The 27,291-nt window shown below is 40.2% G+C and overlaps 4 protein-coding genes across 6 annotated transcripts in view; 3 read left to right on the plus strand and 1 right to left on the minus strand.

Annotated features, from left to right (window-relative positions):
* The window catches only part of CCDC81 (coiled-coil domain containing 81), a 55,608-nt gene extending 53,576 nt beyond the window's left edge, over window positions 1–2,032 (plus strand). For both annotated transcript variants that reach the window (XM_079105585.1, XM_079105586.1), the window contains one exon: window positions 1,446–2,032. In XM_079105585.1, the coding sequence (XP_078961711.1) occupies window positions 1,446–1,587 (142 nt within the window). In that variant the 3' untranslated portion in view covers window positions 1,588–2,032. The remainder of the gene's footprint in view (window positions 1–1,445) is intronic.
* Window positions 2,033–9,932: 7,900 nt separating this feature from the next.
* On the plus strand, window positions 9,933–10,473 carry LOC306640902 (uncharacterized protein). The gene has a single exon (XM_079105637.1). It carries the CDS (start codon window positions 10,333–10,335, stop codon window positions 10,462–10,464), a length of 132 nt encoding a protein of 43 aa, XP_078961763.1. The 5' UTR covers window positions 9,933–10,332; the 3' UTR covers window positions 10,465–10,473.
* A 28-nt stretch (window positions 10,474–10,501) lies between these two features.
* On the plus strand, window positions 10,502–12,231 carry LOC306640895 (protein tyrosine phosphatase type IVA 1-like). The gene has a single exon (XM_079105630.1). It carries the CDS (start codon window positions 10,801–10,803, stop codon window positions 11,320–11,322), a length of 522 nt encoding a protein of 173 aa, XP_078961756.1. The 5' UTR covers window positions 10,502–10,800; the 3' UTR covers window positions 11,323–12,231.
* A 2,205-nt stretch (window positions 12,232–14,436) lies between these two features.
* ME3 (malic enzyme 3) overlaps window positions 14,437–27,291 on the minus strand; it is a 218,517-nt gene continuing 205,662 nt past the window's right edge. For both annotated transcript variants that reach the window (XM_079105588.1, XM_079105589.1), the window contains exons 9-15: window positions 25,069–25,166; window positions 24,659–24,772; window positions 22,924–23,029; window positions 22,209–22,351; window positions 21,461–21,634; window positions 17,668–17,766; window positions 14,437–16,212 (exon numbers count right to left, since the gene is read on the minus strand). In XM_079105588.1, coding sequence (XP_078961714.1) covers window positions 16,051–16,212; window positions 17,668–17,766; window positions 21,461–21,634; window positions 22,209–22,351; window positions 22,924–23,029; window positions 24,659–24,772; window positions 25,069–25,166 — 896 coding nt within the window. In that variant the 3' untranslated portion in view covers window positions 14,437–16,050. The remainder of the gene's footprint in view (window positions 16,213–17,667; window positions 17,767–21,460; window positions 21,635–22,208; window positions 22,352–22,923; window positions 23,030–24,658; window positions 24,773–25,068; window positions 25,167–27,291) is intronic.

Raw genomic sequence — 27,291 nt, forward strand, 5'->3', positions numbered from 1 at the left:
AAAGTAAATATTTGCCTGACCAAGCTAACAGAGGAGTTTTAGGGATTAAATAAGGAGATGGGAAATAATTACACTTAGAAATTAAACCTTCAAAAATGTAAGGTAGGATTTCACAGAATGAGAAATTTGATGAAACAGACCAAGTCTATACCATTAAATTATTAAAACCAACTCCAAATATATGAAAATAATAGTTTAAATTGCCAATTGTCGATTCATTTTTATCATGGATAAATTTTGTTACAATGATCTTGATTTGTAACTTTTTCTTTTAGATTTTCTTGTAAGGCATTTCTCACCTGTTTTTCTAATGTGGGAAACACATATTATAAGCCTATGAAAGTATGAGTGGAAAATAGGTGCCAGAGGAGAAATGGAGTTGCTTGGTCTAGAGAAGAGGAAGGGAAGGGGAATTGGAGAGTTCAAGTCAATTTTTTCAGTGTTGTAGGAAGGCAAGTAAAAGGCAGTGAGACTAACAGTGGGGAGATTTTGTTTGGATTTAGGAAAAATGCTTAGTCAACACAGTGATAAAGGATATATAGGAAATAATCTTGAGTGGTAGGCTGGCCAGTTGGCTCCTGGGAAATGGTGGAGCAGACTTGTTTTCTGAGAACCTAAGCCAATTTGTGGGCAGGGACTGATGCAGGCATCAGATTGGAAGAAGGAAGTGGTTGATGTAAAAATCAAAAGCAAAGGCAAAAACACAGTTCACATGCATGCAGTCAGCACGTGCTATCTGTCCTGTTACAAGGCAAGCAAGGTAGGTCTCCCTTACCCACTTCCAAGGCCGTCCACACTTTCTCCTTTTAGGGCTGCCTGTCATGCTCTGGGTTGTACAGAATTCTACCTTTGTTGTGTTGATGGGGCAGGGGAACAACTAGGGACTGGCTTGCATAACTGAGAATTGTCAAGGCAGAAGATCTGTCACTGCTGCTCCTTCCTCTCTGCTCTGATGCCAGCCGATTTTGTCCCCCTATTTGTCTCCACTTTCTGTCCTGCCCTTAACGCTCTAGAAACTCTGGCTTCCTGAGATATTTAATTAAGCGTATTCTTAATGCTCAGCCGGTGCTGTTAACCAGCAGCTTAATGGCCTGATCTTTCTCGCAAATGCTGTCTCTCCTGTCTCCAGGAGCCTAGGAAGGAGAGATGCATCCATGTGGCAAAACAGCAAACATAGAGGCTTTGGAGTTACCCTTTGCTGGTTGTGTGACCTTGGGTGCTGTGTTCTCAGTGGATTTGGGTGGGCGTAGCTGGGGGGGAGGGTCAGGCAGACTGTTGCTGTGAAGGCACCAAGTCAGGGGCTTAGATTTACTGAAGAGAAGACAGTGGCAGTTTGTAAGCAGGGAAAGCCTGGACAGGGTTTGAGCTGCAGGCAGTAACTCCAGAGTTTTGTAGAACAACAACTAAACACTGGTTTCACTCTCCTCTCCTCTTCTTTTCCTCAGGGCTTCTGACAAGCTGTTCCTCTTGGACCAGTGCAAGAAGTATCAGCGTTGCAAACAGTGCCAGAGGCGCCTGTCCAACATGGGCAAGAGCAACTTGTGGCACCTGAACGAGTTCCTGCATGGCTCCCGGTTGCTTGTATAAAACTTACTTTGACCTGTGTTTCCTGGAGAACATTTAAATCTTTTACATGTTTGGAGTGATTTTGGAACTACATATTTTAATCTCAGAGGAAAAAAATTACTGTTCAGGTTCCATGCTTTCAGTAGATAATTAACCCCTTATTGAATTCAAGTTGGCCGGTTCTCCCCTCCTGCCTTTTTTCCATCACTGCACATTCCTAGAACTTGTCTCCGGTGGCAATGAAAGTGCCTGAATGGTTCCAAGGACTGGACCCCATTGCCATAGGCACTGGCAACAGAACCAAGTTCATCTGGCTGCTGAGGGACTGCTGACCCAACCCTGCCACTCCCTTTGTGACTTTATGTAAGAAATTTCATTTTTTTCATCTATAATGAATCAATGTCATAATAAATATTTTCTAAGTGCTTGACTGTGCATGATAATTCATAATTTTACCCCAACCCTGTATTTTTCTAGAGGGCTATATGTATAGACATCACATAGGTAGGGTATGCTGTTGACCTCAAAAGCTCAGAACAGAGGAGATCCAAGATGGTGAACCTAGAGGGAGGCTGCATTCCTTGTTACTCTGTGACTCAGGATTCTAGCAGAGGAAATGCTGTTTCTCTGTGAGGCAGCTCTTGATGCCCATGGATCCCCTGCTGTTTACCCACCATTCGTCCCGTGTGATCACCTGCCATCTGTCAGTATGTCCCCTGCCTTTCGAATGTGGATCACTTGCTGACCATCGCCTATCATCTGCCATTTGCCCCTTTGCCTGCCTCTTGCCTGCCCATCGTTGGCCGTCCAACATTCACCCATCTGTATTACCTACAGGCTGCCAGTGGATCACCTGCTGCCCACTGCCTGCTGCTGCTTGGAAGTCCACTGTCACAGTACTCATAGGTTTGGTTACATGCAGCCACTGCCATCTCGGGGCACTGGCCAGAGCCTGGATATATATTGTCAGGGTATCTGCAGGTCTGGTTGTACCTGAGGACTTTCTGCTTAGTGTGGGTAGTGGGTATCTGACTGCCTCTTTGCAGGGTCGCTCCTTTATGTAGCACATCCATGGTGCATTTCTCTCTGCAAGTTGAAACAGCACTGAGATCTTGGGACTGTATGGCAGAGTCTGGGGAAGCTGAAGCCCAAGTCCATCAGATTGCATCTGGGTTTGTGTGGGTCAGTCTGGGTCTGGCAAGCCTGTGGAAAGCTGGAGTCTAGGGGCAGTTCCTTGCGGGGAGCACAGGTTGGAGACATTGGAGAAAACCAGGTTCTTTCCAGCTCAGTGAGTCCTGAAATGTGCAGGGACAGAAGGGGCCAGCTACAATAGGTGGGAAAACTGTGAAAGGGTGTGAGGGCCCAACTGGTCTGGCACCCACTGAACTGGAGCTAACATCAAACTTCAGACAACCCCACCTATTGGTGGAGAAGGGAAACTCAGAAAATTTTTGAAAGCCAACAGAAGCAATCACTTAATTTTCCATTGATACTTTTCTCTCTCTCTCTCTCTCTCTCTTTTTTTTTTTTTTTGACCTCTCACACCTCTGCCCTCTGGAATCCAAATGTTCTTCATGCATTAATTTATAGAGGAATAGGATGTCTGAATAATATATTACAGTTTTGTTGTATATTCTTATATTTTTACTTTAAAAAAGTTATCTATATATTTTTCTCTCACTGAACTGGCTCCCTGGATTCTCTTTCTCACTTCTCTGATACTAACAGCCAACTTCTATTAATATCTCCCTTGCTCTTTCTATAAATTTTTACTTCTCTCTTCTCTCCCTTGCTTTCATAAATATCACATCTTACACTACTTCTGTTCCCTCATTGTCCATCATTTGAAATGACAAACCATTTTAGCAACCTTACTGTTTATATTGTAGGCAACAATTGAACACATTATTTGTTTATTGTGACAAAACTGTAGAAGCCTTAATAGGAGGTATTTGGTTTAAGATTGTTTATTTTTGCATTGGGTGCTGTTAATATTGGTCTCCCCATTAAAGGTGAGGTACTGGAAGCCTTTAGGGACACTATAAGACTACAGGGTAGAAACTGTACTGCCTCAGATCCATACTGCTAGATGGGAAGACACAAAAACAACATGAAAAATATAAGGGAAAAAAGCACCTCAAACAAACCAAGATGTTCTAACAACAGAAACCATAGACAACCCAGTAGAAGAAATGTCAGAGGAGGAGTTTAGAAGGTATATAGTTAGACTGATCTTTGAAATAAAGGATGGTATTGGAGAGAAAATACAGGAAGTGAAAGATCAATAAAAAGAAGAGATTATAAAAGGGAATCAAGCAGAAATTCCCAAAATGAAGGAAATAAATCAAATTAAAAATTCAGTGGAAAGGGTTACTAACAGACTAGACCACTTAGAGGACAGAACCTCCGATAATGCAGACAAAATATATACAACTTGAAAATAAAGTTGACCACACAAAGAAGATGGTAAGAATCCATGAGCAGAACTTCCAAGAAATATGGGATAACATGAGAAGACCAAATTTAAGATTTATTGGAATAGATGAAGGTGTGGAGATAAAAACAAACCAAAGGAATGCACAATCTTTCCCATGAGATAATATCAGAAAATTTCCCAAATCTAAAGAATGAAATGGAAAATCAACTACACTTAGGACCCTAAGTGTACAAAATTACAGCAGACCCATACCAAGGCACATTATAATGAGAATGATTAATACATTAGGATAGACTTTTAAATGCTGTGAGAGAAAAAAGAGTCAAATTACTTGTAGGAGGAAACCAATTCAAATTTCAGTTGATTTCTCAACCCAGACCCCTAATGCCAGGAGGTCCTGGAATAACATATATACTTTTCTGAAAGAAAATGAATACCAATTGAGAATTTTATATCTAGCAAAATTAAGCTTCAGATTTGAAGATGAAATAAGACTTTCCATGATAAACAAAAGTTAAAAGAATTCACACCTAGAAAGCCTGTACTACAGAGCATTCTCAACAAAATATTCCATAAAGATGAAATGCAAAAACAAAAAGGGGAAAAATAGCAAAGGAAGAAACTACACTAAAGGAAAGATCAATCAAAGGAGAAACCAAGTCAAGTTAAAAACCAAAAATAAAGTAAAATGACCAGGAATACAAATCATATCTCAATTCTAACCTTGAATGTAAATGGCCTAAACTTATCAATCAAAAGACAAAGATTGGCAGATTGGATTAGAAAATAAGATCCAACAATATGCTATCTTCAAGAGACTCACTTCCTAGGAAAAGATATCCACAGACTGAAGGTGAAAGGACAGGAAAAAAAATCACTCACATGGACTGCGTAAAAAAGCAGGGTTTCTATCCTCATATCAGATAAACTGGAATTCAAACCAAAGTTAGTCAGAAGGGACAAAGAAGGACATTTCATACTGCTTTAGGGATCATACATAAACAAGACATAATAATCATAAATATATAAGCCCCAAACAATGGAGCATCCATGTACATCAAACAAACCCTTCTCAATTTCAAGAATAATATAGACCACAACACAATAATACTGGGTGACTTTAACACACTTCTCTCACCACTGGATAGATCTTCCAAACAAAAACTAAACAAAGAAATTATAGAAATAAATAATACAGTTAATGATTTAGACATAATGAACATATATGGAGTATTTCATCCATCATTGAGCAAACACATTTTCTTCACAGCAGCACATGGATCCTTTTCTAAAATAGACCATGTTAAACCACATAGCAACTATCAGCAAATACAAAAAAAATAGAAATATTATCCTGCATTCTATCAGATCATAATGGAATGAAGCTGGAAGTCAATGATAAAACAAAAAATAGAAGCTACTCCAACACCTAGAGATGAAACAATAAGCTCTTGAATGATGAATGCATAGTAGAAGAAATCAAGGAGGAAATAAAAAAATACTTAGAGGTAAATGAGAACACCAATACAACATATCAAAATCTCTGGGACACTGTGAAGCAGTATTAAGAGGAAAGTTCATTGCATTGAGCTCATACACTAAAAGAATAAAAAGTCAACAAATAAATGACCTAACATTACATCTCAAAACCCTAGAGAAAGAAGAAAAAATCAGCACCAGAAGCAGAAGACAGGAAATAATTAAAAACAGAGCTGAAATCAATGAAATTGGAAAAAAAAGAAATAATTGAAAAAACTGACAAAACAAAAAGTTGGTTCTTTGAAAAAAATAAATAAAATTGATACAGTAAAAGAGAGAAAAAACTCAAATTACTAAAATTCATGATGAGAAAGGAAATATCACAACAAACACTACTGAAATACAGAAGATAATTAGAAACTTCTTTGAAAATTTATACTCAAATAAAATAGAAAATTTCAGAGACATCGACAACTTTCTAGAGACATACGATCTATCCAAACTGAATCAGGAGAACATAAACGATTTAGACAGATCAGTTTCAAGCAATGAAATAGAAGACAGCATCAAAAGCCTACCAACCAAGAAAAGGCCCAGGACCAGAAGAATTCTTGGCCAAGTTCTACAAGACCTTCAAAGAATAATTAAAACCAATACTCCTCAAATTATTCCATGAAATAAAAAAGGAGGGAACCCTTCCAAACTCATTCTGTGAGGCTAGTATCACCCTGATAACAAAATCAAAGACACATCAAGGAAAGAAAACTTCAGACCAATATTCCTGAAGAACATAGACACAAAAATTCTCAATAAAATTCTGGCAAATCTCATAAAAAAAATATTAAAAAGTAGTGTACATGATCAAGTGGGTTCATCCCAGGAATGCAAAGTTGGTTCAATATATGGAAATCAATCAGCATAATTCATCACATCAATAGACTTAAGACAAGAATCATATGATCTTCTCAATAGATGTAGAAAAAAAGCATTTAACAAAATACAGCACCCCTTCATGCTCAAAACACTAGAAAAACTAGGGATAGTAGGAACATACCTCAATATTGTAAAAGCTACATATGCTAAATGCAAGGCCAACCATCATTCTAAATGGAGAAAAATTGAAAGCATTCCTTCTAAATAGTGGAACAAGACAGAGATTCCTCTTTCACCACTTCTATTCAACATCATCCTTGAAACTGTAGCCAGAACAATCAGACATATGAAAGAAATTAAAGGGATACAGAATAAGAAAAAGAAGGACCCAAACTATCACTATTTGCAGATGACATGATTCTTTATTTAGAAGATGCAAAAATTTCCACCAGAACACTTCTAAAACTAATAAATGAATTCAGCAAAGTAGCAGGATATATAAATCGAATGTATTCTTATACATAAGTGATGAATCCACTTAAAGTGTATTATAACTACATAACACTGAAAACCCAAAAGGCAATGTTATAAATTTTGTTTTAAAACTCAGTTAAAAAAATGAAAGGAAAAAGGTGGTCTATTATATTTGCCTAGATATTTATTATTTCTTTTGTTCTTCCTTCACTCCCGAAGGTCCAGTTATTTTTCTAGTGGTATTTCTTCTTCAGTATGAAGAACTTCCTTCAGCATTTTTTTTTTTCTTTTTTTTTTAGGGCAGAGCAGATTTGGTGGCTACAGAATCTGTTAGTTTTCACCATCTGAGAATGCCTTTATTTTGATTTTATTACTGAAGGCGATTTTTACTGGGTATGTGAGATATGAGTTCTAGGTGGACAGGTTTTTTTTTGTTTTGTTTTGTTTTTGTTTTTGCTTTTTGTGTTTTGGTACTTTAAAACTTTAGCCTACAGTTTCTGGTTCCATGATTTCTGATGAAAAATCCAGTCATTTGAATTATTGTCCCTTATTTGTAATGTGTTATTTTTCTGTCTGCTTTCATGTTTTTCTTCTTTTTTGGTTTTCAGCAGTTTGATTATGATGAATATTTGGGTGTGACTTTCTTAAAGTTAATTATGTGTAGAGTTTACTGAATTTTTAAAATTAGTATATTTGGCTTTCACTAAATTTGGGAATTATTATTTCACAAATATTTATTTCTGGGGCTGGGGAGATAGCTCAGTCGGTAGAGTGCTTGCCTTGCAAGCACAAGGCCCTGGGTTCGATTCCCAGCACCAAAAAAAAAATTTTTTTTATTTCAATATTGTCCTCCCCTCATTTAGGGACTGTGATTATTGCAAACTTTTCAATATAGTCTGACAGGTCTCTGAGGTTTTACTCATTATTTTCACCCCCTTTTCTCTCTTTTTCAAATATAATTTCTATTCATCTGTGTTCAGCTGTATTTATTTATTTAAATTATTTAAAAAATTTTTTTACAGACTGCATTTTGATTCATTGTACACAAATGGGGTACATCATTTTGTTTCTATGGTTGTACATGATGTAGATTCATACCATTCATGTAATCAAACAACTCTAAAATTTCATCTTACTCCAATTAGAATGGCTATTAATCAAGAATACAAACAATAATAGATGTTGACGAGGATGTGGGGAAAAAGGCACACTTTTACATTGCTGGTGGAGTTGTAAATTGGTGCAGCCACTCTGGAAAAGCAGTGTGAACTATGTGTTCAACTTTATTGGTCTTTTTTTTTTTTTTTTAATTTACTTTTGAGATGGTATTTTGTTGTTACCCACCATGACCTTGAACTACTGGGCTCAAATCATTCTCCTGCCTCAGCCTTCTTACTGTTTTGGAGCTACAGGCATGCACCATCATACCCAATTTCAAAATTTTGATTGATATGCATTAATTGTACAAACTAATAGATTTTGGTGTGACATTTTCATATATGCATTCAGCATGCACTGATCCAATCCTACCTCTTGTTTTCCACCCCTTTCCAATCTCTAGTAATTAGTATTCTACTACATTCTTTTAGCTTCTACACAACATATAAGAGAGAACATATGGTATCGTCTTTCCATGTTTAGCTTATTTTACTTAATGTACTCTCTTCCACTTCCATTCATTTTACTGCAATTGACAGAATTTCATTATGGCAGAATAATGCTCCATTGTATGTGTGTGTGTGTGTGTGTGTATAACATATTTTCTTAGTCCATTTGTGTTTGATTTCTGTTACTGTTACAAAAGACTTGAAACAAGTAACTTAAAAGGAGGAAAGATTTATTTTGGCTCAGTTTCCATGGTTGGTTGGTTCCATTGATTTTTGGACCTATGGTGAGGCAGTACATCATGGTAGGGCATGCATAGCAGAACAAAGCTGTTCACTTCATGGCTGTCGAAAGCAAAAGAGAGGAGAGGGCTAGAGAGCACATGTGCATTCTTTTAGGGATATGATATGGAAGGAGTTCCCCTACTTCTTACTTTGTCTCTTTGGCCAGAACTTAATCACATGACCACACCACACTTCAAAGGAAGCTTGGGAAATGAAGTCTTTAGCTCAGTAGCATGTGTCCAGTGAAATACTTAGGAAATTCAAGCTAAATTTAGGAAAAGGTAGCTTGTGGTTGCAACTGTCCATCTACCATATTGTGAAATTTTGGGGAAAGGGAGTTAATAATGTTGGATAAAATATTTTAAAAATGTAAAGCTTCAAAAAATAGTCTCCAGAGACAAGCACAAAATGAGAGCTAGAGTCCAGAGAAGATAGTTTCAGCTGATTACCTATGACCTAGACCTTTTTGAAAATTTGTTCTTTTTAGTTATACATGACAGTAGAAGGCATTTTGACATATTATAGTTACATGGAGTATAACTTAAAATTTATGTGATTGTACATGATGTGGAGTTACACTAGTTGTGTATTCACATATGAGCATAGGGAAGTTATGTCCAATTTATTCTATTGGACCTAGACCTTTTTTAAAAATTATTGTTAAAAGATAAGTTTTCATTTTGAAATAATGTCAATCTTACAGAGAAGATTCAAGAGTAGTAAAAATAACTCCTTCCTCAGAACTATATAGGAGCAGGTGTCGGATGTATCTTTCATTACCCCTGAATACTTTACAATACATGCCTTACAAATAAGGGTATTCTCCTACAAAGCTTAAAACAAACATCAAAATCAGAAAATTAACATTTATTCATTACTACTATATAATCCAGAGTCCATTCAAATTTTGCTTATTGTCCCAATAATGTCTTTTAAGCAAAAGGATTACATGTTACACTTAGTAGTCATAGCTCTTTAATCTCCTTCAACCTGGAACAGTTCCTCAACTTTTCCTTAACTTTCATGGTTGACACTCTTGAAGATTACAGTCCTTTAATTTGGATTTATCTGATTTTCCCCCATAAATTCCAGTAACATTTTTTTTTTTTTTTCAATATCACAGATGTGATGTTGTGTTCCTTGTAATCCATCCTCTCAGCTGGTACTCAACTCAATTTGACTTCCAGATTGTGCCTCTTCCAGACTGCGCCTCTTCCAGACTGCGCCCCCCCGCCCCGCGTCCCTCCCGCCATTCTTCTCTGCCGGGAGGGTGCGCTTCGCCCTTCCGCACAGCTTCGCGGAGCCGTGTCGGCCGTGACGTCTGCGGCGGGGCGGGCCCCACGCCCTCGCTCATTGGCCCTCGGTCCGCTCGACCGCGATTGGTGCGGGCGTTCGCACGTCGCGCCGGCTATAAAAGGGAGGGCTTGTGACGCAGGGCCGCCTGGGCGCGCGCTCACTGCCTCTCTCGAGGCTTTTCTTCCGAGCCGCTCGGCCACGGTAGAGCTTGGTGTCCCGCCGTCGCCGCCGCTGCCACCGCCGTCCCGCGACGCCCACTACCGCTCCTGGGCCTGCAGCCGCCGCCGCCGCCTGTGTCGCCGCCACGGGACTGGCTGTATGATTAGGCCACAATCTTTCATGAGTAAACATATTCCTTTCTGTGGTGTTCTTGGTCACGCATTTATGGAGTTTCTGAAGGGCCCTGGAGATTACTGCCAGGCACAGCACGACCTTTATGAGGACAAGTGAACTGTAGAAAGACATTACCACTCCGGCAGGAAGCCCCAGTGGGAGCGAGTGACCCGAACACAGAAGTGCCGAAGTCATCTGAGCATTTTACGAGAGTTCTGACTGGATGGGGTAAATCTCCGTGCACTTGCTTTCTGTTGACTCCGTTTTAGGGACTTGAAGAGCTGCTGTGGCTTGTTAGGAGGTTCCTTCCTTTCCTGTCACTCCCAACTTCATATTTTGAGTGCTGAGACTTTGATCTGGAGTACCTTTGAGTAGTCTTCAGTTTCTTGACACCATTACTGTATTCAAACATCTTAACTTTTCCCATAACTTTTTTAAAAAAACTAGATTAACATGGCGCCAATGAATCGCCCAGCTCCTGTGGAAGTCACATACAGGAACATGAGATTTCTTATCACACACAACCCAACCAGTGCAACCTTAAACAGATTTATAGAGGAACTTAAGAAATATGGAGTTACCACAATAGTAAGAGTGTGTGAAGCAACTTATGACACTGCTCTTGTGGAGAAAGAAGGCATCCAGGTTCTAGATTGGCCTTTTGATGATGGTTCATCACCATCCAACCAGATTGTTGATGACTGGTTGAGTCTTGTAAACATTAAATTTCGTGAAGAACCTGGTTGTTGTATTGCTGTTCACTGTGTTGCAGGTCTTGGGAGAACTCCAGTGCTTGTTGCCCTAGCATTAATTGAAAGTGGAATGAAAAATGAAGATGCAGTACAGTTTATAAGACAAAAGCGGCGTGGAGCTTTTAACAGCAAGCAACTTTTATATTTGGAGAAATATCGTTCTAAAATGCGGCTGCGCTTCAAAGACTCCAGTGGTCACAGAAACAACTGTTGCGTTCAATAAAACTTGGCTGGCTGATGCTATTGCCTTGAAAGTGGAGCTTGAGACAGGACTTAATTTATCGTACATGTTAGTCAACATATAGACTTAGTAAATATAAGTCTAATGAAGCTTCCATAGGAAAATTGAAAAGCCACAAGCTTGACAAAATTGCAATCTCTGTTTTTCTTACTACTATCCCGTACCAGAAAGATACATAAGAAATTTAGTGAGATTAGGTGCCAAGATACCCAGCATGATACTTGTATATTTTTAGTTATACAGAATTAAAATCCCAGGAACTATAAGCACTCTAGACCTTATGTGATTTATTCCTTCAGTCATTTCAAATATTGCAAGTAGGGCCCATGTAGTTATTTTGCCTGCTTCTTGATGCTTACCACCCCACATGTGTATGGGTATACATCAGGTTTGTGCAACAACTGATTTTGTTTGATTATTACCAAGTCTCATGGTGGATTATTTTATGTCTCTCTGGATATCATTTTATGTTTTTTTATGAAAACCTCCATTTTGGAAAATCAACTTCTGGGTAAAAGTTCATGCAAAATTCACATTGTAGGAACATATATGTTTAATGTCTTCAGATAAAGAAGCTTTACAGTAAATGTTTACATTTGGGATGCCTGTAGGGGGGACCTTAAGGCAGAATGGGAGGAGACTATGAAAAATTTCTAGTAAAATGTTGCCTTTGTCTTGTACAGGGAGTAGACAGTAGGGTCTTTAGTAAATAGAAAAGTTAAACAATGCTTAATTATAAAATTTCTGAAAATCTTGTTATTCTTCCCTATACCCATTGGAAGTTACTTATTAACTATTATTTTAGTTTTAAGTATGATATTTTTGTCTTCCCAACCAAAAAAGGAGTTGGTTTCTATTAATGAATTAATTAGAACTTTAATATTTATATGCTTTTTTGAACTATAATGTTGGGATACTTGATAATTATTTTTATTATGAAATTGATAAAATGGTGATATGTTTTTATGTTAGTACAACTGTATTTTCATACTATCTCAGAATAAATGGTTAGAGTTATGTGGAAGAAATAACTTGTCAGCTAGTACAAGAGTGTATATCTCAATAAAGACTTGCAAGAGACTCTAGGATGACGTAGGTATGTTAAAAGTGGTAAAAGTAGAAGCAGTTGCATTACCACATATAAGGAAAATCACTACTGACAGCTTCAAGAGTTTGAATTCATGAGAAGTTACAACAGTTCTAAACTTTATGCATCTAATAACATTAATCCAAAGTATATAAAGCAAATATGGACAAAATTTTGGGAAAATAGAAAAGTTGACCACAGCAGTGGGAAATTTTACTATAACTCTTTCAGAAACAAGTAGACAAAAACCAGTAAGGATGTAGATTTGAACAAAACAATAAGTGTGATCCCATGAATGTTGAAGGGGCATTGCATTCAATAGTGTGGGAATGCGTTCTTTTTAAGAGTATATGAAATATTTTATTAAATTTGATCATAAGTGAGTTTCAGCAAATTTTAAAATATTTGAATAATTCAGAACAACTTTTCTGACCACAATTCAATTAAATAAGGAAAAAATCCATACATTCGTAATTTGTAAAAATCTATGTCTAGAGACTTTCACTTCTAGTCAGGATTTATTAGGTCATGGGAGCCCAAGACACACACTGCAACAACCAGAAAAATATGGTAAATTACAAAAGTCATAGATTTAAAGATATGTGAGAGCCATGAAAGCAATAAGGACTAGGTGAATAGGAATTCCAGAGAAGGAGGAACCTTCCTGAGGTAGTCAGTCTCAGGAAAATTTTCTTTTCTGTGCTATAATTCTAGACATGGACTAAAAAGGTTCAGTCTTGGTTTATGCAGAAGGTCTTTCCTGAGGTAGAGATAAACCCAGCAAAAATTTTGTTGGTTATGTGGGTGCAAAAAAAAATTGGAGAATTGAAAAGCCTGACTGGTTTCTTCCATCTGTTCTTAGTTGAGTTCCCCAGGAAACAGACACAGGATCTAAATTTGCATTCAGAGTTTTATTGGGGAGGCTTCTCAGGGATCAATACCTGTGAAGGAATCAAGAGAAGTAGGATGGGCATAGGAAGTTAAATGGTGTTATATAGTTACAGTAGTAGCTTCATTTGTTTTCATGGGGCGCTCTGAAGATGGGATGGCTATTTAGAGATGTCTGCAATTGAGGTCCTTTGAATTTTAGAATAATCCCGTCATCGGATGTAGGCAACTGGGTATGATGGCATAATCTTAGGTGTGAAGCATCTTCCTTTAGCTAAGAGCAATTCCCAGAGAGGGATGCAACTGTGAACCCTCAGATGATCATTGCAGCTGGGGTTATAAGAATTTCAGACCTGAGTGGTGCAACCATGGCGTCCACTTTATTACACAACACTTGTTGAATTCTGGGGATATGTATGGAAAGCTGAGGAGTTAGAATGAAAATTCCCTTAATTTCATAGAGCTTAAGAGATAACACTGGAAGAAGTTCCAATTTCTCTACAACCTTCAACACATTATTTTTAAATTATAGCCATTGTGGTGAGTGTGAAGTGGTATTCCATTATGGTTTTAGTTTTAATCTGAGTAATGATGTTAGGCATCTTTCATGTGCTTGTTAGCCATACACATATTTTGCCCATTTTAAAAACTGGGTTATTATTGAGTTGTAAGAGTTCTTCACATATTATGGATCTAATGCCTTCATCAGATACATGAATTGCAAATATTTTCTCTTAATATGCTGTCTTTTTTTTCTTAATGGTATGCTTCAAAGTGCAGAAGTTTTAAATTTTGGTGAAATATATTTTTGTTTTATGAACTTTTTGTTTTATGAATCATGCTTTTATAATAACATCTAAGAACACTCCTCAACTCACATACCAAGGATTTTCTACTTTATTTACTTCAAGAAATTTATAGTTTTAGCTTTTACATGTACGTTTACTATTCATTTCAAGTTAATTTTTGTTTATGGTGTGAGGTGTCTAAAGTTTTTCTTTTTTTCATTTGGATGTTCTGTGTAGCTTCAGCATCATTTTTTCAAAAGATTCTCCTTTCCTTATCTAATTATCCTAGTAGCTTTGGTGAAAAATCAATTTACCATAAGCACTTATTTGCAAACTATCAGTTCTTTTTCATTTATCTACATGACCACACAGTCTTGATCATTATATAATTGTGTAAGTTTTTGAAATTGAATAGTGTACTTTGTTCTTTTTTTTTTTTTTTTAATGTGACTGTTCTTTGCATTTCCATGTATGTTTTAGGATCATTTATCAATTTCTATAAAACAAACAACCACCCTGTGGGTGTTTGGGACATGATGGTAAGAGAGAGTGTAAATAGTTCTTGGATATTCAGATTTCAGTTTCATTCTTTAAACCCTCTTCTGAATAGTTTCTCATTCTGTGTGAGCTCAGGAATCATAGAGGAGGGATAATTTCTCAGGACATTCTTGGCTGAGCACCAGAATTAAGGAAGCAGATATTAAACAGAATAAGACCTGAGAAAGAGGTGAGTGATAGCTCTGCTAATTACTCTTCTAGGAACCTAATAGTCCACTTGTCACTGAGAGGTGGTTATGTAGGACCTACTCCTTGTGGGCAGTGGGGATCCTGAGGCAGAGTTGGCAGTAGGGGCAGGTTCCTAAAGATGGTTTATACAAATAAATTAGAAATTGGAAGCCTCTGTCCCTATAGGTCTTAGCAGGGGCCGCAACCTTTATCCCACCCTTACCTCCTATGTGAGGGCTTTGCTGGACATAAGGAAGTGAAGGTTAGTGCTGAACTTGGTCTAAAAAATACCTAGGATGGACTGACATCACCTTTACAGGAAAGCCACTAGGGATTGCTCAATTACTTCAGAGTGTGAGGGATGGAAGAGAGTGTGCATTCCAGAGCCAGGAAAATGAAAGTCTTCCTTAGAACTCCCCATGGTATTCTCCCTTCATTGGCTCTCTTCCTTCTCAGTCACTGGCGCGCTGACCTTACCCACCCACATTTCTCTGGTTTTTCTTTTAGTAGTAACCAAAAAGGAATGTTTAATACCCAACAGCCCATTGGGCGGTGATCATTCCTGACTAGCTAGTGAACTACATCCAGCCACTCAGCCCTCACACCCTGCTGAGTCTTGAAAGGAGTGTATTCCTCTGCCTCGTACTGAACTCCCTTATGGGTGGGCCACTTTTTCTGCCTAGTGACTGTGCTCAAATTCCTCATCTCACCATGACTCCCACCCATCCTTCACTGTTGGAACTCAGTGCCAAAAACCGCCTCTCTCCCCCTGAGCCTATGTGCTCAGAGGAAGTGTCCTCTCCCTTCTGTGAGCACCCTTAACTTCTGCCTGCATATTTCTCCATATTTCTCATAGACTTAGTACTTTCTCTTTTATGGCAAAATGAATTGTGTCCAATCTCGTCCACTAAGTCCTGATCTCTACGAACATGGGATTCTAGGCAGGATTCAGTATTTCCCACAAGCCTAGACAATAGTTGGCAATTAATGGATGAAGAAATGCTTGGGAAAGAACTCAGAAAAGGGTGATAGGAAAGTGAACTCCCAGGACCTTCAGGAATAAGGCTCTCATTCATTGTATGCCTCAGCATCTCCCCTCATGAGAAACTCAGAGGAAAAATACACACACACACAGTGACAAGGATGGCCATTTTGGAACCCGTTTATATTGTGGGTGTTACTCTGGGTTTCATCCAACCCCATACCAGCCCTTGAGACTCATCAGACTGTCTGAAAATTCATGGCTTCCTTGGGCCAACTGTAGCTGTCCAATGTAAATGAATCATAGTCCGGAGTGTAGACGAGGGATCTTATGAAAGCCTCCTTGTTCTCAGGCTCTGGGTAGCAGGAAGCCAGGTTGTGTTTGTACGCATAGTCGAGGACCTAGGGAAAAACATGTTTGACTAAAGAACTGGATCTAAGGAAAAACCCACCTAAAGGCCCTTGCTTGAGAGCCTGGAGTAGCAGAATACATTCTGATGAGCCAGTCATGTTCCTCATATGAGTTTGGCCCATGAAACCACTGACTAGCTTTCTTGCCTAAGCAGGCAGCTTTGACATAATGGAAAAAATACTGGGCCGGGGTTAAGAGGCCCAGCCTAAATTCTGCCTGCTTCCATTTGCCCACAAGTCCCCAGCCATTACATTATCCTTGCTGAGCCTCAGTTTCCTTATCTGTAGAGTGAGGGAATATACCTTTCTCTGGAGTGATGTGAGGATAAAATTAGAGAACAGAAAAAATGTTCTGTACCTAATTTTGTTTTGGAAGTGGGTTGAACTGGATGAACATCCTGAAGATTCTTCTCTGGGTATTAGATTTGGCTTCAGGAGAATATGAATCTAAATATTCCCCCAAAGGAAGGAACTAAGTGGGGAAAAACCCTGCAGAGAACAACTTAAAGATCGTGTACTGTCGTGCAATGCATTTTAAAAGTTATAGAAGGTTGTAAGGATTGTGAGTTCAAAGCCAGCCTCAGCAAAAGCAAGGTGTTAAGCAACTCAGTGAGACGAGACCCTGTCTCTAAATAAAATGCAAAATAGGGCTGGGGATGTGGCTCAGTGGTCACATGACTCTGAGTTTAATCCCTAGTACCAACCCCCCAAAAAAGTTATAGAAAAACATATGCACTAACAGAAATTATAGCATAGTAAATCCTTATATGTCACTATCCAATGTCAACAACTATCATTTGGGGCCAGTCTTTACGGCACCATACTTTGATTCTTTGAAAACCCATCACCCTGCATAGTCTCATAGTCTGGAATATTCCACAAACATGATCACCCTATGGCCCAGTCATTCTGAAAGGGGAAGAATGAACATCTCCTCTACCAGGCAGGCACTGGGTATGGAACTTTATTCTGTTCTCTTTCAATCTTCTCTAGAACTTTGGGAGACAGGCACTACTGGCCTCTTTGGAAAAGAAGGAAACTGAGGTTGAGGGAAGTGAAATGATTGGGCCAAGCTTGCTCCACCTGATTGGCAGTGCTGGGACCCCGAGGCCTGAGCCCTTTCCATAAAGTTATGCAAGCTGACCTTTCTTATAAATGGGTGATTATGATTCATTTTTTAAAAATTCCACCCACATTTTGGCACACAAGACCATGGACTTTGATGACTTTTCTGCCTGCTGTTTTGAGGGGAAATACAGGAGCTTTCCCAGAACTCGCCTAGGCAGGCTGCAGACAGGAGTTAGTCAGCTACCCTCTGGGTTGCATACTATGCAGCCCAAGGAATTGAATGTGTCTCCAGAGCTGCTGTCTCCATGTCCTTCTAAAGTCACAAAGAGAAAGTGGTTGAGTATTGCTCCCCATTTATAGGTGTAGGATGACTCTTACTTTGATGGCGATTCTCAGAGATACATCTCTGATGGTGCTGAGTGGTGGGTACAGTCTCCCCTGGGATAGGTGCTGCTCAGAGACCTCCTGGGCAATTTGCTGGAGAGAGGGAGAGAACCAAGAGTAATAAGCTGAATTTCTGCCTTCAGAAAACAAGGGCAACCCTTTACCCCAGCCCTGCACACATGATCAAATGTTGAAGTTCCTACTGTTATCTCTTAGCCTTAAACAAGGACACATCCTTTCTATGCTGTGAGACTGCATGAGGATTAAAACAACATGGGGATTTTTTAATTTTAAAGGAAAATCACTAAGACTAAGAGGTTTCTTATTGGTTTATTCAGTCTGTTCCACAGAGATTCTACATCTCTCACTTTTTGCTTCCAGCCCCTTCCCCAAGCTTGGAATCCTGGGTGCCCATCTAAGAAGCATTCCTGTGTTTAGGGCTCCATGACCTCTCCTAGTCATGGTCCCAGTCTGAGAAAGGCCTTTTCTCCAGTGAATGAATGGCACATAACCTCTGCAAACCTCATCTTCCAGTCTCAGGTGCTGGTGCTTAGCCAGTCTTGCAGGTCAGCTTTTTAGATGTGGTGTCTGTGAAACTACTCCTACCTTATCTTCTTGTGTCCAGTTTAAATATGAGAAGACAAATTTGAGAAGATCCACTGGTGCTCTCTGAGAACTGTTTGTCCCAGAAGTGACAGGGAGTGGAGTTGACTTCACCTCAGAGTTTGCAGACATTATTCCAAAGAAGTGAGTCTCCCCCTCCCATTCCCTTTCATTCAAACATTCACTGAGCTCTACAATATGATGAGTTCTGTGCTAGGTGCTGAGGACCCAAGGTGAAAAGTTATTGTCTTTTCCCTCACAGAGACTGCTGTGAGAGGGCAAATAGGAACACTTCTAACAATTATAGGGGGAAGTGCAATGAGAAGGAGACATAAAGACAGGACGACAGGGCTTCATGTGCTGTTCAGGAAAGGCTTCCCAGAGGAAGTGTCAGAGACTGACAACTGATGGACTAAATATGGATTAACTGAAGAGGAGATGCATGATAGTATAAATTATATACAAATACTTGGATGTGAGAGAACAAGGACCTGAGACTGAAAAAGTCGTGTTGGATGGGTTGATGATAGAGAGAGGCTAAAAGTGAGGCTGGAGGGGAAAGGTAGGTCTGGTGACCTTGTAAGGAAACCACAGGAAGGGGTTTGGATGTTATTCTGTAGACTTAAGAAGCCTGTTATGGGTTGGATGTGAGGTGTCCCCAAAAAGCTCACATGTAAGAAAATGTAAGAAGGTTCAGAGGAGAAATGATTGGGTTGTGAAAGTCTTAATCCAATCAGTGAATTAATCCCCTGATAGGGATTAACTGAGTGGTAACTGAAGTGGTAGGGTGTGGCTGGAGTAGGTGGGATTTGGGGGCATGGCTTCAGGGTATATATTTGTATCTGGCAAGTGGAGACCTTTCTCTCTGCTTCCTGGTTGTCATGTGAGCCACTTCCCTCCACCACATGTTTCTTTCACCATGTTGTTCTACCTCACCTTGAGCCCCAAGGAATGGAGTCTGCTGTCTATGAATTGAGACCTTTGAAACCGTGAACCCCCAAATATACTTTTCCTCCTCTAGAGTTCTGGTTGGGTCTTTCAGTTGCAGCAGTGAAAAAGCTGACTAAAACAGAGCCATACAAAGGTATGAAATTAGAAGAGATTTGGCCTGATCTGTGTTTTGAAAGTTTCTCTTTGTGGAGGTATAGAAGATGAATTGGTTAGAGAGAAACAGGATTATCATGATTAGATCTGCATCTAGAAAACTTGTGCTGTGAAGAGATGAATCAAGGTATTATGGTCACTTCTAAGGTGCTGGGCACTGGTTATGTCTTGCAACATGAAGTCAAGTAGCGTTGGCCATCCTAATGCTGTGACTCATAAGCCTAGAGACCTTGGGCAAGTACCTTAAATTCTCAATGCCTCACGTTCCTTGTCTATAATATAAAGATACACTCTATACCTAGTTTTACAGAATTTTTACCATGAAATGAGGTAATGCATATAAATCTCCTAAAATCTATATTAATTTTCCATAGGAAAATAAAATTCAACATAAATTGTCAACTAAAATCGTCTTTTTTTTTTTTTTTTTTCTTTCAGAAATATAACCTGTTGGGCCTTTGAAGATGAGATAGTCAGCTCCTAGAAGTGAGGGACCTGAGCCGGGAATGGTGGTGCATGACTGTAATCCCAGCTATTTGGGAGACTGAGGAAGGAGAATCCCAAGTTCAAGGCCAGTCTGACTTAGTGCTATACTAAGTGAGACCCTGTCTCACAAAAAAGGTGGGGATATGTGGCTCAGTGGTTAAGTACCTCTGGGTTCAATCCCTGGTACCAAAAAAAAAAAAAAAAAAAAAAGTGAAGAGCCTTATCCTGTTCACAGCAGATGCTTAATTAGTAGATTGAGAAGAGCTTCCCGTGTAATCAGTGGAAACACTCTTCATGAAATGATGGAGCTAAAGTATTCCATGGCACAGAGTGTTGGGTGTGCAGATGTCTCATAGGGTCACATAGGAAGGGCTATAGCAGCTGTGTTTCTGCCCAACAGGGAAATTTACTTGTAGCCTGCTTTAAGTAGAAGTGACTCTTTCCATCCGATGGGAATTTCAAACAGCTCTTCTCACAGTCACAAGAACACCCATCACAGCAATAGGAAGAAATATGAATGCAGATTACTCAGGATGGACAGAGGGCTGTGGCACAAGGTCATAACTGGTGTGTGTAGGGTGGGGGGTAGCTTAAAAGTCTTCAGGGAACATTATTTTATGACCTTGCAGAGCCAGTGATCAATGACAAGACACAGTAAGACGGGACCTAGGACACGGGACAGGTCCCTGTGGGACTCATGGAGGTGGATCTGGGCAGGGCTTTACAGAAGCAATTCTCATGCTTCATTGGCTTGAGCTCTCACCAGTGCCATAGTGAGGAGGAATTCTAGGAGGAGATTAGAAGTACACATTTATTTAGAGGTTAGAGGTATAAATATATCTACTACTCATATATAACTTTGATTAGCTTAATCACCCCTGAAAAGAGACATTTCTAGGCAATGAATTCTTCAGAATGAGAATATATGTCAAGTCCTGCCATTTGATAATGCCAGCACTGTAATTGTTATTAATAACCATTATTATAAATGTGAAATTGTCATTCTTAATGATTTTTCTCATTGTAAATAAACCATTTCTTCCAGTAAAGAACACTTCTGTGACTTTTTCTGGTATGATGCCCAGAACAGGTATATCCCTAACATTCCCATAACAGTGCTCAGAATAGGCAAAGCCAGACATGAACTCCACCTGTTTCCTTTTGGAAAGTGTCCTCGTGGAGCTGACTGTCTTGTTATCCCAGGGATGTAGCCAATGCCTGTGGCTGGAAAAATTCATCACCTGTCATGGTCCATAAGTTCTCAGTTTCAGGTGGCTTTGATGACACTGCTTGGAGGTGGGAGCAGTACTAGATATGTCCCCTCACTGCTAGTTCCTCCTAACAATACCAGCTTCCTCTAACTACTTGCCCCCCACCTCCCACCAAAAGCCTGCAAGAAATTGGAAAGAAGGTCAAACCCATAATAATCTAGAGAGATGCCTGAGATTTAAGTACTTTGGGGATCCATTGCCAGGGTTGGGACCAGGCAGGTAGAAGAGACAAAAAGAGGAAGAATCTTTAGGGACCCAATGTAGGACCTTGTGTTAACCCACAGGCTCCGTTGAAAGCATTCAAGGGAGCAGGGACATGATACCTCTGCTGTTAGGAGGAAGATCTCATCTGGGATGTGCCGGATCCCGCCGGCGATGACTCCCAGTGCCACTCCAGGGAACACATAGGCATTATTTCCTTGCCCAGGAATGAATGTCTTGCCATCTTCCAGAGTCACACTCTTAAAAGGACTTCCACTGGCAAAGATCCCTCGGCCCTGGAGCCAGGAAGAAAACCAGAGGTTGTAGTTTGGAGATGGGATTGGGGCAGTGATGATAGCTTGTTCCTGTCTTCAAATGTTGAACCCTTCTTCATCTTCTCCCAAATGCCCAGCATTGTGCTGAGAATATGGCAAGTACTCAAAGTACATTTATTCATATGACCAGAAAGCTCAGTCCCCCACCCCACCCAAGTTATCTGACAGCCAAGGAACTGCTGACAGATGATAAGAGTTCATCATATCCTTTTTACCTGTCATCTCCTAAGAAGGCCAACCCAGGACAAGACACGCATGGAAGCATCCTAGAATTTATAAGAGCTTTGGATTCTGGCCAAAGCTCCATGTTGTTTAGGGGCAAACTTGACCAGCATAGCCTAATGGTAAGAATTTTAGAGTTAGAGCTGGGTTTGAGGACCAGCTCTATTCCTTATTAGATCTGAGACTGTGGGCAAGTTACTTCATCTTTCTGAACCTCAGTTTACTGATGAGGATTTTTTTATCCTCAAAGGGTTACTTATGGTTATTGTTACTATGTCCTCTCAGCTGGGGGAAGGAAGGACTCCCCGCTGACCTCGGTGACCCGGTAGCACTTCTCAGCTGTGCACTCGGCCTTGCTGGTGGGGTTGCTCAGGGCAAAGATGATAGGGCGCTCGTGGAAGGAGGCCATGTCCCTCAGAATCTGCTCCGTGAAGGCTCCTGCGATGGCAGCAACACCTACAGGGAAAAGTGGGGTAGTGGGGATACCTATTCTTTGTAAATAACCCATTCTTCTCCTGGGGATACTAGGTGTACTGTGAAAGGCTCAGGAGTCTTGGGGATGGCATCTGACATTGGGATTGAGAGAGAAGAAGGAAAGAGGGTCTTCTTGAGTTGCCTGAGGCCTCCTGTTCATCCTTAAAGGACCACTGGTCTACTTCATGTTCCTGCCAGTTAGATGCATCTTGAAGATGTTCCTAGGCATTGCCATTGAAAGTGGGCTGCTCCCTTAGTACAGGGAGAGATGCTGAGTCTCTGTCTTGGTGGGGGGAATGCTCATCTCATCTGGGTTAGATACCAGCCTGCACTCTTCCACTATACTATGTAAGCTCCTACTGTGGTGGCTTAGTTCTATGGCTTTGATTTAGTAGCAACTCCATAGAAGTTTGTGACATGGAATTGGACATTAGATAGGGGATAGAGCTGAATTTCCTTAAGTTACTTATGTCTCCTGGATGAGCCTCAGTCTCTCCATCTGCAAGTCAAGAGAGTTAACTGGGCTAGACAGCATATCACCTGCATCCTCCTACCTATGATGGCTGTGGGCTTCACCAGCCTCACCACCTCCTCCAGGGAGTTCACTTCAGGATGGTCTTGTGCAAACATCTCTTTCTCATGGTTCAGGTGACTCCTCCCCTATAGGAAAAAAAGGCTTATTGAAAAAGTTGTGGTGCTGAGAACCTGTTAGGCAGGGGCAAGAATGCTTTTGGAAACTCTAAGAGCATTCCCTACTGAGCCCCACAATTTTGTCTGATCTTCTAGAAGTCTTGGGGCTGACCTCTTGATCAGATTTCCCAGTAGAGCTTAGGATGAAACCTGTGTGTGTCTGTGTTTCTTTAACCCAAACCACATCAGGAGATCCATAAGGCTTTTTTTTTTTTTTTTTTTTAAGGTGGGCCAGAACAAAAAGCTTCTTAGGAAATACCTGAGTCTTACCAAGTCCTTTGACCCCACGACATTCAGCACCCAGGCCCAGTTGAGGAATAGGGACTTGAGTCATCCAGGACCAGGGAGCTAATATGAATGTATTTTATAAGAGTCATTAACCTGCCTGTGAATAATACTAAGCTGAATTCCAGAACAGACTTAGAATAGCTGAACAGCTCTATATTTCTTCCATTTTTCCAAATAGAAGTCCTTGGGTGACAGGCTGGCATGAATGCTAATAAATGAGCACAAACATTTTTTTATGACTCCTCTGGACCAGCTTGGCCCCCTGAGAACCAAAGTGATGTTGTCAGCTTTGAGAGTTCCTTGAGCAGGGGTGAATTCCGTGGGGTGAACAAAATGATGGTGAAAACTGGGCAAGAATGGCAAGCTTTACTTGTGGCTGGATTATGCTCTGGAGTGGGAGGAGGAATCTGGAATCTTCAGACCTAAGTTCCTACTGGCAGTGATCTGGCTCCACATAGAGTCATAGGAAGTCCAGTTTCTGATGAGGGTATTTGCTATTATTGGTATACGATCCTATGCACTTCTCCATTTCTACATCTCTCATTGTTTTCCATCTCTCACTGAGATGGAAATTCTGAATATTGAAGGATGAGGCTCTGAGTCAAACTCTAAGGGGGGGGGGGGGGTCATCCAGTTGTGTCCCTCTCCACATTCTAGTTAGAAACTGAGCTGTTTCTCTGTTTCTCTATCATTATTTCACTCATACCTCACACATTAATTACATTAATTATGTGCATACCAGGTGCCAGGCATTGGCATCAAGACTATGTGGATTAGTGTGGAGACAGACAAGTAAAAGGCGCCTGTCTATAAAGTGGTGGGTGCAGCCTATGGAAGGGGGATGCCTATGTGAGCATAGTGTAAGAAACTGAGACTTAATGTTCTCAGAAAGCTTCTTGAAGCAGCTAATATTTAAATTTAATCAGAAGGTAAGGAGGAAACTGGGAAGGGGTTGAGGATTCAGAGTGGGTATTTGGAAAAAAGGAGAGAGAGCATTTCAGGCAGAACAAATATGCAAAGGTATAGAAGAGAGGGAATGTATGACTTTTGGAGAAATATTCAATATAGCTGAAGGTTAGTGAAAAGCAGGAGTAGTGGGAGGTAAGGCTGGAAGGAACACACATACATACTCACACACACATTCAGAACTTTTGGAAAGGAGCAATTAAGGTTACTTTGGGATGAATCTTGCTTTGGAGATTAGACCATTGCCATTGTTCTCTTCCTCTGTTCTGTCTGAGAACTTCACCCTTTAGGGAACTCTTCAAGTTTAGTTCTTGGGAAACTTCTGGGTCTCCAGACTGACAGTACCTTGACAATCAGTCCCTTGGAGTCCACCATCCAGATCTTCCTTGTGGCCTCTGCCTTGGGTACACCTTCTTTCTCCAGGGCCATGACAAGAAGGTGGGCAATGCCCATAGCTGCCTGAGAGGTACAATAAAGAAAATGTTTAGACACACGGGAAATAACTGTTCAGCATGGATTGGATATCTCACCAAAATAAGCCCTTATTTATCCCATAGCCCAACAACTCCCAGGAGTCCCAAATAAATTCTTGTATGGACAAACTCAATTGTTGAGGCTCAGGCAGCCGATATGATCAGAATACACTGTGCTGCTTCCTCTTCTCAGAACCACAGAACACCACCCTTCTTGATTTTCTTCTACCCATTTTTATTCTTCAACTGGAACAACAGTAGAGACCCCCTCATGGTACCTACCTCACCTGCACCTTGAAAAACAAACACGTGATTGGAGAGCTTATTCTTGGTGATTCTCAGAGCAGCCAGGATCCCTGCCACAGCTACAGAGGCTGTGCCTGCAAGAGGGTGGACTGTGATCAGTTCTGGCCATTAGCTCCCAACCTCCAAGAGAAGACCCTTGGCAGAGTTCAAAACAAAACACCTAGGTCCTGTGCAGGAAGAAGCAAGTTTTTTTTTTTTTTTTTTTTTTTTTTTTTTTTTTTAGCTCTATGTAAGTCACAAGCCTATAGGCTTGAAAGTTTTAGAGCAAATCCATGCCTTCTTTTGTAGATAGCCATTCTTCTTCTGATGAGCAGATACTTAATTGTTTCTTGGCCCCAGGTTTTGCTACTGCCATTGTCCATAAATGAAATGACAGGATAAATACAATTTAATAGATGCTGAAAAGAAGTGTAAGCTCCCAGAATGCTTTATTTAAAGGGTAAGTGGACAAATACATCTTTTAAAATGAGAGGATGACCTGACCAAGAGACCATATGTCCTGAGCTGCCCATCTTCTCCACCAAGTCACAAGGTTGGTTGTACCTGGTAGTATACCATTAACAAATGGCTTGAGTATGTCTAGAAGGGACAAGTAAGTTGCATGAGCAGGTGGTTGAGACTTGATAAAGCCACTGTTGTATAACTTTCTCTCCCTCAGTCTACAGCTAAGGACTTATTGAGAATTGTTTAGACCATAGTCCAAGGAGAAAAAACCTCAGGCTGTTTATAGATCATTATTAATGCTATGTTGGCATCAACTAAGTGTCAGGTTGCAGCTTCGCAGGTGGATATAAAGGATAATGGCAAAGGGAAGTGGACTAGTTCTACTTTTCTTTTTTGGGGGGTGCTAGGGATTGAACCCCAGCTGCATGCATACTAGGCAAGTGCTTTATCACTGAGCTACATCCCCATCTCCTGGATCTCTTTTGATTCATGATCAGTTTTTGGTTGAGATGAGTGGTCAGGAACTTGAGAGAGAATAAAATTATAAGATTGGGGATGACCCTATAATCAAATAAATATAAGTTCAAATATTAAAAAAATAAGATTGGTGATGAGGGGTTCTGAGAAGTGACATGAAGGTGACCTCTTGGAATAGGTACAGAGTGTGATGATACCTATGCCTCATATGAAAAATCACTAGAAAATGTAATAAGAACAGGTTCTCAATCACCAAGCAGATAAAATGTTATGTCCTCTGAATGTCAACTAGCCAGCATCTTTCCCCAGCCACCTAGGGTTTGCCTAGTGGGCTTGAATACAAAGTAGACTTGATGGCCAAGGATGGAGTCTATGCATGGAATTCCTTTTACCAATGAGACTCTATTACCACTCATGCTGCATGACTAATTTGTGAACAGCAGAGACCGATGTTGAATTTCTGATATCCATCTGGTGGATGGCTGTATAGCTTGGACTCCTTCCATCATAGACAAGCAAGAGCTCTGTCTTCACTGGACTATAGAGCTATTCCAGATAGGAATTTCTCTCTTTGTCTATCGTGCTGCTGCCAGCACTATCATCTGTAGATGTTTGGAATACCTATTCACCATCCAGATTACAAGGCTTCTAATCATCAAGAAATTAATTTCACAGTAAAAGAAGGTATTGTACTCAAGGAATTCACTGGTCTTAATACTCAACCACTTAGGAGCAGCTGGCCTAAGAGATCATACAGAGGCCAGCTGACCAAGGAGAAAAAGAGTTGGGTTGAGGCAACACCCTATATGGAAGATGTTCTAGCTTAAAAGATACAATATATAATCTGATTTAGCAAACAATATGTTGGGTTCTTTCTCCTGTAGCTAGAATACATGAGTCTGGAAGTGAGAGTGGCCCTTCTCACCATTTTGCCCTAATAACTCACTTGTAGAATTTTTGTTTCCTATCTCTTCACCTTTGTGATTCACTGGATTGAAACTTTTAGTTTCCAAGACAGAAATATTTCTACCAGGATACACAATGTGTTTCTATTGAATCAGGAGTTGAGATCATCCCTTGACCATTTGGGACTTTTTATACCAGTGGGTAAAGAGGGCTTTTGTTCTGGCTGTAGTGATTGATCCTGATAACTAACAGGAAATCTGGGGCAAGAAGGAGTATATCTGGCACTGAGGGAATCCTCTGGGGTATATCTTAGAATTTCCATGCTCCATAGTAAATATCAATGAATACTATTATAACTAAAGAAAGGAAGGA

The sequence above is a fragment of the Sciurus vulgaris genome (assembly GCF_902686455.1).
Source record: "Sciurus vulgaris genome assembly, chromosome: 11".
Lineage (NCBI taxonomy): Eukaryota > Metazoa > Chordata > Mammalia > Rodentia > Sciuridae > Sciurus > Sciurus vulgaris.